Source organism: Diabrotica virgifera, chromosome 3, assembly GCF_917563875.1.
Source record: "Diabrotica virgifera virgifera chromosome 3, PGI_DIABVI_V3a".
Lineage (NCBI taxonomy): Eukaryota > Metazoa > Arthropoda > Insecta > Coleoptera > Chrysomelidae > Diabrotica > Diabrotica virgifera.
This window is the reverse complement of record NC_065445.1, coordinates 68233381-68249811: the sequence shown is the minus strand read 5'-3', so window position 1 is coordinate 68249811 and position 16431 is coordinate 68233381. Positions and strand designations below refer to the sequence as shown.

General features: G+C 33.7%; 1 protein-coding gene across 1 annotated transcript in view; it reads left to right on the top strand.

The window, feature by feature from the left end:
• Window positions 1-16008, top strand: part of LOC126881109 (retinol-binding protein pinta-like) — an 81320-nt gene extending 65312 nt beyond the window's left edge. Inside the window, exon 6 of the mRNA XM_050645154.1 lies at window positions 15758-16008. Coding sequence (XP_050501111.1) covers window positions 15758-15906 — 149 coding nt within the window. The 3' untranslated portion in view covers window positions 15907-16008. The remainder of the gene's footprint in view (window positions 1-15757) is intronic.
• The last annotated feature ends 423 nt before the right edge of the window (window positions 16009-16431 follow it).

The following is a 16431-nucleotide window of genomic DNA, read 5'->3' as shown; positions in this document are numbered from 1 at the left end:
GGAAAAATTCCGCACGTTCCGAAACCAGAAACGGCCTTATCAATATTTGCCACCTGATCATATGCTAACTTAAAAATCTCGGCGACATCATATGGAGTAATTTTATCTTCAAACTCTGAGTTGCTGATCTTAGATTTTAGAAAGGAATTGCAATGGCGACCATACGCATATTTTAATGCAGAAAAAAATGACACATCAAGAGGTTGTAATTTGTGGGATGTGTGGGGTGGAATACTAACCATTATAATCCCATTCTCTTTGCAGTAATTATAAATATCCAGTGAAATATGGCTCGAGTGATTATCTAATACTAACAGCACGGGATTATCTGGACTAGACAGGACTTTTTTTTGGAAATGCTTCAGCCATAATAAAAACATAGACGTATTACTCCATCCATTATCCGTGCAGTTGTAAATCGCACCGCTTGGTCCATTTTTCTGAAGCTGTGGGCTCATCCTCTTCCTGGGAAATATAAATAATGGAGTAATGGAGGTATGTAGTTACCGGAGGCACTGAACGCCATTATTACCGTGATATTCTTCCCTCGTTCCCACGAAGAAATGATTCCAAACTGCTTTACTCCTTTGGGTCCAAGTCTTTTACATGATTCTTTAGGAACCGTAGATATACCGGTTTCATCAACATTGTAAATGCGATCTGGCAGAAATTTATATTTTTCTTGCACTGTTTCCAAATTTTTAAAAAAGCGGTCTACTTCTATTTTATTGAAGGCTGTTATTCTATTAATGCTTGTAGCTTCTGGCTTTCTCAAGGAAATTTGAGGATTTCGTTTTATAAATCCTAGATACCAGTCTTTTCCAGCCATTTGTTTATTCTTATTAAAATTGTGTTTAATTTCATTGCGTTCTGCATAAGCAAATGCCATGGTTCTCAGCTCTATGCAAGTGATACCAAAAAATAAATTGGCCAGCTTGAGAACATGATCTAGTATCTCCTTTTCATGATGTGCCGAAAACAATGGGGCTCTACCAAGAGACTCTGATTTGACTTCCTTTAATAAATTTTTAACCTTAAGTTTTCTCCTCAATGTAGCTTCTGGCATTGAAAATGCCCTTGCCACTTCCCGAATTTTACGACCATCTCTACAAATTGCATTCAATGCTGCATTAAGAGCTGCTGCAGAAAATGATCCTCTCTGTGTTTTTCGTATATATTTTCCCATTTCTAAAAAAGATAAAGATGCCTCAAAATGCAAAATAGACACTAAATAATAAATATTCTATACTCCATTGTTATTTAAGGTAATGAACTGAAAAGGCAAAGATGACGCACTATAACAGCAAAGATGACGCAGTCTGCGTCAACTTAGCCTGTTCAGCATAACCTACAAAAAAATGGTTATCAAAATTATCCATCATCAAATATTTAACAGATAAATCCTCGCTAACTGAAAATAAATATCACCTACTCCCATGAATATGAAGAAAATCCAATGGAACCATTTTTAAACAACTTACCATTAATATTCGCAGTGTCAAAAATAACAAGAAATCAACGTGTATCGCGTTACTCTGCCTCACAGATACTAAACAGTACGAAAGCTGACCGATGAAGTTTTAAAGTAATAGTAGTTTCTAAAGGAGGGCGCCACGGGTATAAAAACTGAATTTAGTGAAGTACTTGATAAAATACAGAGGTGCGTCATCTTAGACGCTGCGTCATCTTCCCCGTCCTTCCCCTACTGACCACCATCAAATCACAAAAGTTACAATACTTCGGTCATTATGCGAAATGAATCAAGATGTCCTCCTATAAGCTATCCTACAAGAAAAAATATTTGGAAAGCGCGGTCTAGGAAGAGGAAGAACATGCTGGTTGAAACTCAGAACTCGGTTCAACACATCTGTGTAGATTTTCCGCACAGATAAGATAAAAATTGCCATGATGATTACAATATATTTGTAATGGATAGGCACATCAAGAAGAATAATAATTCTCCTTTCTGCTGTTTTTAGCATCCTCCGTGCTTTGGCTGTGTGGGCTCTAATTTCTCATGCGTACGTAATTATTTGTTAAAAACCTTATATTGTAAAAGGTATATTTAAAATCCCTAAGGGGTTATATCACAATAGAACGTTTTAGCAATCAATATTCCATCATCAGTGTTTCAATATTTCATCATCATTCCATCATCAATAGGTCACATTACATGTTTTAAGCCACCAATATATACGGGAAAACCCCTAAGGTTGTTTTAAAATTGTAAAGGTTACATTATATTATAAAATTTTAAGGGATGTTAAAAATATTCCCAGATTAACGCCCGACATCACATGACATCAACCATATTGGTTGTAATATTTAAAGGTTTGACCTCACATGGCAGAGTTTAGAGAAAACTAATAAAGTGGGTGATCGACGTGCGAGCCATAATACCGCGGTTTTACGAACGACGCCGACGGTTTTACTCGCGGCTCGTTGGTGCTGATCGACTAGCGAGCAAAACTAAAACAGTCGTGTCAACCGTCTACAGTCAACATGTCGTAACCTTGTTACTTTCTTTCCTGTAGGATGCTCGCAATGATTGAATTTTTTTCTTGACATCCTCTCTAGTTGAGTTGGGTTCATGTTTTTTACGATATTTAAGAGTTTAAGTATGCGGTAAGTCGAATTGCTTTCTTTTGTACTCTGGGGATGTACATTTCCATAAACAAGAGCAGTCTCATAAGCAATATATAAATTCTAATAAGTCGTGGCTGAGAGTTCGCATATCCATGATTAAAAACTGGTCTTTTCACTTCAACGCCCACATAACAATGATGTTCGCATCATGTTCAAAGCATATACTACCAACATTCGTCGGAGTATATTCTTTTTAGTATATGCGTAGTACATGTATAGCATGTACCTTAAAAAACATTCTAAATTTCATGTTCTTTGCATATACTTCAAAGAATATTCTCGTACCGAATACACTGAGCACATTCGTGTACGTAGTATCTCAGAATATTCGTAACAGTTTATTCTTAGAATATACCTTTATCGAATATTCTTTAAAAGTATATTTGAGTATATTCTTAACCCATACTTATAAGTGCATACATACTTTTAAAATATCTTAAAAATATTATATATCTAATAATGTGAGCTTTATGGATAATTAACTTCGTTATTTATAGAATAAATAATAAAATTTATGTGTGTAGTTAGTACTGGACGAATTAATTTCTTAAAATTGTTTTAATTGTATGGTAAAAAAATTTAAACATTAATTGTATTAACGAAATAAAAATGTTCGTTTTCATAATTGAAATGAATTTACCATTTCGAGTTTACCAAGAGTATTTTTACATCGTTGGATTAGGTACATTCAGTTACAAAGAACTGAAAGAATACCCCATCCACCATTTTTACCACCAGATCGTAAAAGCAAGTATTTATAAAAGATCTCATCGGAATTATATCGACGTGATATGAGCCATTCCATTCAACTGCAAACGGCCAGTCTCATTCTGACCATTTTCTACCTGGATAGGGATTAAGTACGCAACGGTAAAATGCGAAAACGAAAACCTAATTATGCAGTGTTAAGGATGAAGGCGAACGATAAAGTACTAAAAGGAGAGGACTAGGAGCATATATAATCTCTTTATTTTGTTTGCGGTGCTTCAAAATATGATTTATTTTGGTAACTCAATATTACTTAAATAGTAGGTAAGTACATATACTGAAGTATATAAATTTTAATTACTTATTGGTTAGTTTAGATAAATATTATATAATATTTATAATAAATAACTAAAATTTATATATACTTACTTTTTAAATAATATTGTAGAATGTACTAACTACATTCTCATATGCAATTAGAATATGTAACTAGGTACTTGATAGAACCAGTAGAACCTAAGATGAGATTAAGTGATGCTGAAAACATACTTCTGAGCAATATAGCACTTCCTTGGGATATTCTTAAAAGTATATTCTTCCCAGATACTAAAAAGTTATACGGTAGTACGTTCTAAGTATATAAATAGAAGGTTTATAGCACGTCCTTGGAATATCCTAAAAAGTATATTCTTAGTATATACTGAAAAGAAGTCCGGTATTACATTCTAAGTATATACATAGAACGTTTAAGTACTGTAATGTAGTATATACTCAGTATGTGCTCTGCACATTCCCAATGGTAATTACGCATATCCTCAGTATATACTTTTTCTGAAAAGTATGTTCTATGAATCTACTAAGAACATGAAATTGTTATGTGGGCGGTTGCCGAAAACTGCAGGCTTGGCTCGCCAGCCGTGATACACGCGCGGTTTTGAACGACGAGCCAAGTAAAAAATAAAACAAACTGACGAGCCGCGAGCCAGGCTCGTCAGTAGATAAAATCGCCGCGCCGTATTGCAATGATACACTGGCGAGCTTTATCGACGAGCCATAATACCGCGGTTTTACTCGTCTGTCGATCAGGGCCTGTCTACAACTAAATATACCTTTTACAAGATAAAGTTTTTATTTTTTATGATTTATGGTATACAGCCAGTTACAGGAATTTTTTCCTTGTGATATTGTAATTATTGCTCTTATAGATTCTTGATCTCAGTTCAATGTTAATGATATAGTGTTGATAAGACATCCTTTTTATTTATTTGCTCTTTGTGCTTGTACTTGATTCCTTACTCCATTTTCAACGTCTCCATAGCCGGACATTGTAATTCCTACGTACTTTATGTCAATTAATTATTCAATGCTAATTCTATCGACTTCCAGTTTACATCCTTGTGGTTCTTTATTGATTACTATTGTTCTAGGTTTTTGAGTTAAGAGGAAACAGTAGCAATCAACAGGTAGAGAAAACGCGTTCCAAGATTGCGGCTGTAATTTTGAATATTTTTTCGAGATATTTGGCACACGTATTCGTAATATAATAAAGAATGGCCCACAGAGCCCAATTTGAAAAATATATTAATATGTGGAAATTACTCTGTAATTAAATACAATATTAAAAAAACGAGCCTGTACCGCCATTAAGAAGAACAAAAAAATACACTTTCTTTAAATAAACTTTTTTATCCGATGCCTAGATTTTGTGTCATTTTGGAACTAATAATGAAATAAAAAATTTTAGTAGTTCCAAAATGACACAACATCTAGGCATCGGATAAAAAAGTTTATTTGAAGAAAGTGTATTTTTTTGTTCTTCTTAATGGCGGTACAGGCTCATTTTTTTAATATTGTATTTAATTACAGAGTAATTTCCACATATTAATATATTTTTCAAATTGGGCTCTGTACCGCCATTCTTTATTATACCGTGTGTCCACTTATAGTTTCCCCCATTTTAACTGTCTATAACTTCTAAACGGCTCAAGATAGAAATATGCGGTTTTCGCTGAAATGTTTTATTTTAGTAAAAGTTTTGTCTGAATTGACTGAATTTTTTATATCGCTTTCAAATACGAAAATAAAAATGGCGGATTTTAAAAAAAACGTTGTTGACTTTTTTTTAATGGAACACCCAGTATATTTTTTTAAATTGAAAAAACGGTCATTTACCTATCCAGGAATATTAAATTTTTAAAATCGGTTGTCAAATGACTGAGCAAATAATTTTTAAAATGAAAGATGCAATGTGGAAAAAACATAACATAATATCATTTTGCTTAGTTATGTTATTTAGGTATGTGATATCCACGTTGCACCGCTCATTTTAAAAATTAATTACTCAGTGATTTGACAACCGATTTTGAAAAACTTTATATGGCTGGATAGGTGAATGACCTTTCTTTCAATTTACAGAAAAATATACTGGGTGTTCCATTAAAAAAAAGTCAACAACGTCTTTTTCAAAAATCCGCCATTTTTCTTTTCGTATTTGAAAGCGATATAAAAAATTCAATCCATTCAGACAAAACTTTTACTAAAATAAAACATTTCAGAGTCAATGCTATGGAAATGAGGTTCCTGAGGAAAATAGCAAACAGAAAAAGGACAGACAAAATACGAAACGAAACAATTAGACAAAACCTAAAACTGGAACCAATCAATGAAAAAATAGTGGAGGGACAACTTAGATGATTCGGGCACGTGTGTAGAATGTCGAACGAGAGGCTTACAAAACGAGTGTTCGAAACGAGAGTGCAGGGGAAAAACAAAAGAGGAAGACCAAGAGTTATGTGGGTAGATGAAATCAGGAAAGAAGTCGAGAAGAAGGGATTGACATTGGAAAGTGCAAGAAACCTAACGCAAGATCGGAAAGCATGGAGACTACAATGCCAAACTCAACTCCACCAGCCTTACACCTAAAGGTAGAAAGGCTTAGGACTAAGTAAGTAAGTAAGTAAAACATTTCATCCAAAAACCGCGTATTTCTATCTTATGCCGTTTAGAAGTTATAGGCAGTTAAAATGGGGGAAAATATAAGTGGACACCCGGTATTACGAATACGTGTGCCAAATATCTCGAAAAAATATTCAAAATTACAGCTGCAATCTTGGAACGCGTTTTTGCTACCTGTTGATCGCTACTGTATCACCTTAATACCGTCATGTTACATACTTTTACTCTTGTGTAAAATCTGTGAACTAGTTTTTGAAAGCTATCTTCATTTTGGGCTATCAATATTGCGTCGTCTGCCTAACAGATAATTTTAATTTCATTGTTCTCCATTCTGCATCCTCTTCTTTTGCTGGATTAGATTGAATAGCATGGAGAATCCCCTGTCTTATTCTATTGCCCTTATTGATAGATTCCAAAAGTTGTCCATTTATTCTGACTTCCATCTTGTTGTTTTGATAGATCTTTTTGAATTATTTTTATAATAATCAGCAGGATCTCTCATACCAAGCGGGATATCAAATCTCAATAGCCAGCGGGATCCAAAGATGTATTACATCTTTAAGTCTTACTCTGTCAAATACTTTCTTCAAGTATATCTAATGTAGGAATGAGGGACTTCTTCTTATTTCATTACCCTGTCCGATTATTATCAAACGTTGACGATCATATAGTCGAGGAAATGAAGCATTTTGGCTTGCAATTTTTTCGTCCAGCATGGATTTACTTGAAATTTTCACAGAAGGTAGGGAATAGTCCAAGGATCATTTTCTATATCATGCCGCTGTACGCTAAAACCTTGGGGGTGGTTGCCACCCCATCTCGGGGGTGGGAATTTTTTATTACAGTTTAATCATCTAAATCGATGTAAAAAGTACTCCTAAGAAAAAAATGTTTTTTACATTTTCTTCATAAAACTAATATTTTTCGAGTTATTCGCGCTTGAAAGTAATGGTTTTTCGTCGAAAAAATCGACTTCTTAGAGGGTTTTTTGAGAAAAGCTCGAAAAATGTGCATTTAATCAAAAAAACTGTAGATATCAAAATTGTGTCTTTTAGTAGCACAAACTAAATTATTTTTCTATAATATCTTTAAGACCAATACAAACCGAGATACGACATGTTAAAGGTTAGCTTTTCTCGTCAAATGCATAATTTGAAATATTCAAAGCCAAATAACGGGAAAACTTTGCATTTTCTAGGAAAACTTAAATTATCTATTTTCAAGTATATAATGAAATCTTTCAAAGAATAATAATAAAAAATTTCTAGCATGAAAATAGAGGGATTTATGATCAAAAAATATCGGTACCTGCTTTTCTCTACGAAAAAATCAGTGAAAATAACCCCCTAACTACCCTCCTAATTAAAAATTGGTCTTTACCTATCTGTAATTCCTTGTATATTTATATTGTCAATACACCCAAGAAGTTTCACCTATCTAAAAGGCCAAATTTTAGAAAAATTGGAGTTGAAAGAAAAATTAATTTTTTGCACTTTCGTATTTTTCACATTTTACTTCCAAATACCTCCGAAAATACTGGAGATACGAAAAAAATTATAGACTACTAAATTATAGCTTTTTTAATAACTAAAATTATTTTGTGCATAGATTTTCATTACAGTGAATAGTTAGCGAGATATAGCTGTTTAAAACCTCTATTTACGAGCAAACACCCCCTTATTCGTGCCCTTTAAACCCACAACAATTAAAAAGTAAGGGATCTAACGGAATTTAATTTACACAGGCTTATAGTTCTTCAAAAATCCTACAAAACCGTTTTTGAAAAAACTTTTTATCGCCAAAAATGAAAGAGCTGTGTTTATAAACCGCGTTCTTTTTTCGAAATATTCGAATAGTCAGCTTGTTGAACATTTTCAATGCATGTATAATACCACAGAACTGGTTCGTATACTGGAAGATGACTTAAAAACGATGTGTATTTGTACTTCTACATATTTGTAGATTAGTATTTTTGTGTAAATAAATGTTTTTTAATTCTTTAATTCTACTTTTTTTCTGTAAAGATCTATTAAATTATCTACTTATAAAAATTATAATGTTCTTATGGGTGATTTTTAAGGGTTGAAATATTATGATATTATATCCTAAAGCATAAAACAATGATTATTTTTAGCCAATCAAAACCAAATTTTACCCATGTTAAAGTTTACAATATTTTTTATAATTTTTGACAATAAGGGGTAGTTTACACCCCTAAAAATAATCGACGCCCTTGAGCATGTTATAGAATATGAAGTACAGGGTGAGATGATCTTAGGATCCCAAATTTTAATGTAAATCGATGCAAGCCAAAATTATTCTTTTAGGATAAGTAATATTTTATGTATAGCTCCAACAAGGGTGGTTTTAAGGGTTCAAATAATATGATAGTATATCTTAAAGCATAAAACAATCATTATGTAACTAATAAGAACCAAATGTTGACAATATTAAAGTTTAAAATGTTGTTTTATAATTTTTTACAAGTAGTTTTTTTAGGGGTCGTTTTCACCCTTAAAAAACCAAAAGCGTACAACGGCTCGATATAGAAAATGAACTAGAGGATGAAATGAGCCTAACTCCCAAATTTTTGTACAAATCGATGCTGGACGAAAAAATTGCGAGGTTTTGCCATTTTTCCAGCTTTATTTCCTCGACTAATATTGGCAATAACAATTTTGTGTAAGGCAGCTCTAAACAGATTAGCGATGGTTTTGAGGCCCGAGTGGCCCGAGAGTTGTTGATACCACTCTCGGAGATTTCGGAGCCAAGATGTTCTTCTTCGGCCTGCGCCTCTTCTTCCAGCGATTTTGCCCTGTATTATTAGGTATAGGAGTTTATAATGCTTTGTCTGTACTCTGCTAAACCTGTGATTTATTTATATTTAATTTTTTTGTATGCAAAATTATTGTTTTTGCTTCTATATGCACCCTCTATAACTGCTTACATAATATATAATGTATACAGAGTGGCCCAAAAGTCTGAAAACGGCCAATTATCTCGTAAATTGCTTGTCATAATTGTACAAAATTTCAGGTACACCGATTTTGGGACACGGAGATTCCATATTTGATATTTGCAATGTTATTTTGTATATTATCAGTAACTTTGGTTTTTCAAATTCATCACCCTGTATTGGAATCTCCTATTCAATACGAGTTCAACCATATGTAACACTTATGATTTTATATAGTCTGGAAGGTCTTAAATACATAAAACAGTGCAAAGTATGTAGATTTTAATAAATTTAAATATTTAAATGTAGAATGCTGTGATTTTGACATTTGTTCACCATTTACATTATTAACTAAAACTGACAGTGGTTATGTTTTGAAAAGTTCTGCAAGATAAATTATTGCTTCTCTAAAATGGCTCTTAACGAAAAAGAACGAATTACTATTCTAATGATGTACGGTGACAGAAAATAGCTATTTCCACCTACCTCTACCGAAAGTATACTTTTCCGGACCTGATTGTAGGGAGCAAAGTTGTACTTTTCCTCCCTAGGGAGGAAAATATTTTTCCTCCCTAGGGAGGAAAAGTAAAAGTGACGTCATGGTATTTCATTCATGAAATGTAACTTATTGACGCCCTGTACAATATCTATTTTCTATTACGTAAGTTTCTATACATTTTAACGTTTATTTATAAAACACTCTGTATTTTGCAGAATGGTAAAAAACAGTAAATTGTTATTTTGATTTAACAATGTTTACATTATTAATTTGACTTATATTTGACAGTTGACAGTTATATTGTACGTACTTGTTAGTTTTAGTTCTAATAAATTTTGTTGGTTAGTTACATAAATAAATTAAGTAAAAATGAAAAAATGACTTGTTATTTGAGGAAGGTGGAAAAACCATATGTATAACATGGGAGTAAAGTGCCTTTTCCTCCCTTGAATGATTACTGCCCTCCGCTACGCGTCGGGCAGTAAACTTCATTCTCGGGAGGAAAAGTAGCACTTTCCTCCCTTGTTATACAAATAGCTATTACTGCCCGACGCGTAGCGGAGGGCAGTAATCATTCAAGGGAGGAAAAGGCACTTTACTCCCATGTTATACATATGGTTTTTCCACCTTCCTCAAATAACAAGTCATTTTTTCATTTTTACTTAATTTATTTATGTAACTAACCAACAAAACTTATTAGAACTAAAACTAACAAGTACGTACAATATAACTGTCAACTGTCAAATATAAGTCAAATTAATAATGTAAACATTGTTAAATCAAAATAACAATTTACTGTTTTTTACCATTCTGCAAAATACAGAGTGTTTTATAAATAAACGTTAAAATGTATAGAAACTTACGTAATAGAAAATAGATATTGTACAGGGCGTCAATAAGTTACATTTCATGAATGAAATACCATGACGTCACTTTTACTTTTCCTCCCTAGGGAGGAAAAATATTTTCCTCCCTAGGGAGGAAAAGTACAACTTTGCTCCCTACAATCAGGTCCGGAAAAGTATACTTTCGGTAGAGGTAGGTGGAAAATATCTTATTGTGAAGTAGCCAACTTGTTCAAAAGCCTGATTCTCATTAGACGTGCAAGGAACCGAACCGGTAACGGCAAGGCACGGGCAAGGTTTTCGGAGCCAATTCACACTGCCAAAGGCTTGCCGCGGGTTGGTTGCTTTGTGTAGTGAACAATGTTGAAATTGAACGTTAATAAAAATTGCTCTAATATTAGACGAAGAAACAAAAAATGGAAACAAATATTGCAGAAATAGAAAAAGACGTTGTTGGGTGCTTAAAATGCTAAAGAAACGCACAAAATAAGGAGAATTTGCAACCTTACATTCCGAACTTTTAGACGATCAGACAAAATTTCTTAAATATAACCGAATGACAGTGAATGCATTTAACAACTTTTGGCTGCATATTGAACCATAATATTTAACCTATTTCTATAGTCACCCGTCAAAAAAACCAATGAAACACCAAGACAGTACAAATTACTGCATATGCAGACGATGTAGTTCTACACTTTAACACGACTAACTGAAGCGTTCAAAAACATTGATCCTGAAGCACGAAAAAGGGAGCTTTAAATAAACTAAGCAAAAACGAATGACATGACCGTCAAAAGAACACCTGACAATGAAAATTATATCACAATAGATAACTATACTCTTGAAGGTGTGGATGCTTTTACATATCTGGGCACAGAAATCAGAAGAATTTCGTAAGTATCGAAATTAAATGCACGTATTTCCAGAGGGGAATCGTACATACTATGCCATTAAAAGATTGATGGCATCGAAATTATTAGACAAAAGAATCAAAATGACTATCTACAGAACATTGATTAGACCCGTATGGTTGTGAAACCTGAGCAATGACGAAAAGGGATGAAGCCCAACTCAGTTCATTCGAGAGAAAAATACTGAGAAAAGTATATGGCCCGGTGCAAGCAAAAGACGGCATATAGAAAATCAGTAGAAACAACGAGGTTAATGAATTGAATGAAGGTTACGATATTGTACAATTTGTGAAAAGTCAAAGACTATCATGGCTGGGACATGTGCAACAGATAATTAATAAACAACAAAGAAAATATTACAATGGAAGCCGATAGGAAGGCGAAAAAAAAAAAGAAAGGGCCAGAACGAGAGGCATGGATGACGTGGAAGATGACATGAAAACCATAAACATAAGACAATGGAGAAAAAGTACACAAGAAAAATTCGAATGGAAGGACATAGCCAGACAGGCAAAGACCCATCCAGAGTTATGATGCCAAAAGAAGAAGAAAAATTGGCATATATTGAGGAACCTCTTCAAAAACAAAATACTTCTTTTCTCTATCGTCTTTATAAAAATGATTTTAAACAACCAAGATTGCAGATTACTTGCCGGTAAGGTATTCACTATTCACACTGTAGTGACCTTCACGGCACATGCTAGGCAAAGATTGTTTCGAAAAGAACGTCGCATGCAAAGCCCGTCGCTTGCCGCTGCCTGGCACGCATAGTGTGAATTACATCCCGTGAAGTGCATAAGATTTTATGTAAAATGTATCTTGCCGAGCCGATGCCTTGCCCATGCCGAGCACTTGCCTTGCATGCTAGTGAGAATCAGCCTATACTTTCCCAAACTGTTCTCCTATTCATAAGGCGACGGTACAAAAAACTGTACAGTGATTTGAGGAATCTGGAGAAGTAAAAGATAGATACCGATCAGGTAGACCGAAAAAAGTTAGTAATGACAACAAAACTTTAGATATAATGCAAAGTTTTGTTGAAGATCCACATACATCCTCACGCAGGGTTGCACAAGTACATGATGTAGGTCGTTCTTCAGTCTTACGTGTATTACGTAAGAACGTTGACTGAAATATTAATATGGGTTATTAATACCTCAATACCTCAATCAACGATAAGAATAAATTTAAACCATACAAAATTAACTTATTGTAATAATTAAGTGAAGATGATTTCGATCGTAGATTACAGTTTACTGAGGTAATGATGGATAAAATTGAAAATGATGAAAATCCCGTTAACAGAATATGTTTTTTTGATGAAGCAACCTTTACTCTCTGTGGAAGTGTAAATCGACACAATTTAAGGTACTGGAGTGAAGTAAATCCACACTGGATGCGTGAAAACCAATCATAAAGTGTAGGAAACAGACGTTGAACCTTGAACCTAACAAAATGGACAAAAGTCCGGTTTCATTTGTTTTCTGGTATATCAAGGAGTGCTTTTTATGAGACTAACTTTTTCTTAAAAAATTTCGCCCCAGAACCCCCCTTTTCATCCCTTTAAAGGGGGTAATTTGTGGTTTTTGCGAAACGTAGCCCTTCCTGTACGTTTTGCAAAAAAATTATTTAATAGTAAAATAAACAGGACTATATTTCCTACTATTTATTTCCCGACAGCATATGTCTATCACCCACCGTTTAGCGGGGGTGGCGCCCCAAAGTTGACAAATTTTTAGAAAAGATGTTTTAAAAAAATATTTTTCCCTAACTGTAATGAAAATTAAGGAGAAACCCTACGGCAATTAAACACAAATAATTGACCGATTTTTTGGTATAGGTTTCATTTAAGGGTGATTAATTTTTTAATTACAGAGTGTTAAATTTTAAAAAAGCCCCTTTTTATACCATCTGAACCACCTATGCTAGAGTAAAAAAACTTTCAGCGATTATCCATGTACTGGTGTTATTTACAAATTTCTATAATGCACCCCCATATTTTTCCTGGAACCACCAAAAAAAAAGGAGAATTAGTAAAGAAAATAATCAAAAATTGATTTTGGGCCACCACTGTGGCTTTACGGTGCAAAGAAAATAAAATATGCATAGGTCATAATGTGTAGCAGACAGTGTGTTCTTTTATTATCCATAAGTACGTTATCAATAAAGTGAATAGGTGACGAACAAAAAAAAACAAAAACTGGAGCCCGCCAAAGCATTTCTGAGGTTTACGGCGCCACTGTGCCGTAACGGTTGCTTATACGAAAAAAATGCATAGGACCTTATTTGTAGAGAAAATAGTGGTCTTTAATTATGTATAAGTTTTGTTTTAAAAAAATGCATAGGTAATGAGAAAATCGTAAAAACATGCTTTCCAAGAGATAGAGGTAGTTTTTGCAGTTTATTTTTAAGCATAGGGGTAGTTTCCGCAGGGATATTGCAATAATCATATATATTTATGAAAAACCCTATTGATGGAGCATATATCCATATGGGTCAAAAAGCAAAAAAAAAAAAATTTTTTTTCAACCTCCCCTTTATTTATTTTTTTTGGCTACAAGGGTTGCATCAAGAAATCGCTTTTGGTGTCCATGCATGAATAATAAGAACGTGCACAAAATTATATTTGAAGCATTTTAATAAAGGGCATGGTGTGTGAAGGATTCCCAGAAAATCACTTTCTTTATTATTTCTTCTTTTTTTTTGGGGTGGTTCCAGAAAAAAAATTGGGGTGCATTATAGAAATTTGTAAATAACACCAGTACATGGATAATCGCTAAAAGTTTTCTTACTCTAGCATAGGCGGTTCAGATGGATCCCCAAAAGGGTTTTTTTAAAATGTAACACCCTGTAATTAAAAAATTTGCAATTGCCCTTAAATGAAGTCTATACCAAAAAATCAGTCACTTATTTGTGAAAAATTGCCACAGGGTTTCTTCTTAATTTTCATTACAGTTAGGTAAAAATATTTTTTTTAAAAACTTTGGGGCGCCACCCCCGCTAAATGGTGGATGATAGACATATGCGGTCGGGAAATAAATAGTAGGAAATATAGTCTTCTTCATTTTACTATTAAGGAAATTTCTTGTAAAACGTACAGAAAGGGCTACGTTTCGCAAAAACCACAAATTACCCCTTTTAAAGGGATGAAAAGGGGGGTTCCGGGGCGAAATTTTTAAAGAAAAAGTTAGTTTCATGATAAGCACCCCTTGATATACCAGAAAAAAATAAAACCGGACTGGTGTCCATTTTGCTGAGGTTCAACCTGTTTCCTACACTAGTACTCAAAGACCACAAAAATTAAATATGTGTGGTCAGGTATAATAGTAGGTACTCAGTTAATTGGGCCATTTTTTATCGAAGGAAATTTAACGTCAGAGAGTTACGAAATGTTACTTAGAAATGAAATTGTACCTACACTGAGAAACTTGTTTGGGGTCAATTTTAATCAGATATGGTTTCGGCAAGATGGAGCTCCAGCTCATTTTGGTGTAAATGTTCGGCGTTATTTAGATGAGATATTTCCCGGGCGATGGATTGGTAGACGAGGTAGAATTAAATGGCCTCCACGTTCACCTGATTTCAATCCCAAAGATTATTTTTATTGGGGATACTTGAAAAATTCAGTTTACAAAACTAAACCAGCAAATCTTGCAGAGCTAAGGCAACGAATTATCGATGAATCTCGAATAATTTCTAGAAAATCATGGAGAAATGTGGTAGACGCATTCTACCATCGATTAGGGTACCGTCAACTCACAAATGGAGCACATTTTGAACACTTTGTAAAGTAACCATTATGTTAAAAAATGTTGTAATCTATCAATTGTTACGTTTTAATGTAGTTGAAAATAGTATTAAAAATTTATTGAGCCAATTAGGCGTTGCCAGACTTCTGTTTTATGTATTTAAGACCTTCCAGACTACATAAAATCATAACTGTTACATATGGTTGAACTCGTATTCGTATTCAATAGGAGATTGAAATAATGACTGAATATACAGGGTGATGAATTTGAAAAACAAAACCAAAGTTACTAATAATATAAGAGAAACGGCAAATCTGGCAACATTGCAAATACCAAATATGGAATATCCGTATCCCAAAATAAATGTACTTCAAATTTTGTACAATTATGACTAGCAATTTACGAGATAATTGACCGCTTCCAGACTTTTGGTCCACTCTGTGTATTTACCTTATTGAGAAGTATACAATTTAATATTGTTTTAGAGTTGTGGAAGCAGAAGTTGCAACAATACGGTGACAGATTTGATAAGCTGGAATTACTTAAAGTGAATGAAAAACTTCGTCCAACACCTTTACACAACGATGAGGTTTTAGGATATTATGGAAATTTCAAGACAATTAGCGTTGATTAAATAATTGGAATAAATATGCCTTAGCTTTCAGTTTTCAATCTCAGCTTTTGTTATCAGTGAAATTTTGTTGTCAAAAAATGGTATATATAAATGTTTGTTTTATTTAATTCTTTTTCTTGGAAAGGTGTATTTGTTTAAAGGCGAAATTAAACCGTTCACTTTGCCTTTCAATTTGGATGAAGCAACCAAATTGATCCATGTAAACATAAAAGTGAATCATTCCATGTCATTGAATGTTGTTCAATGGTGTTGAAAGAATTGAACAGTCAGGGCCGCCGAGAGGGTGGTACAGCCGGTACATTTTACCGGGGCCCGGCGATGTAAGGGGCCCGGCGTTGACCAGTTCAAAGACGTAATTTTTCCTGTTTTTTTTGCTCTTCACTTTATGTCCATAATACGTTTAATTAATCCTCGGCTATATTTAACATGCCCTTTAGTTGATTTGGTGTAAAATTTTAACAGCAATAAATCACAGAAGTCAAATGCTACAGTCCAGTCAGATAACTATGGATATGGAGATTAAAA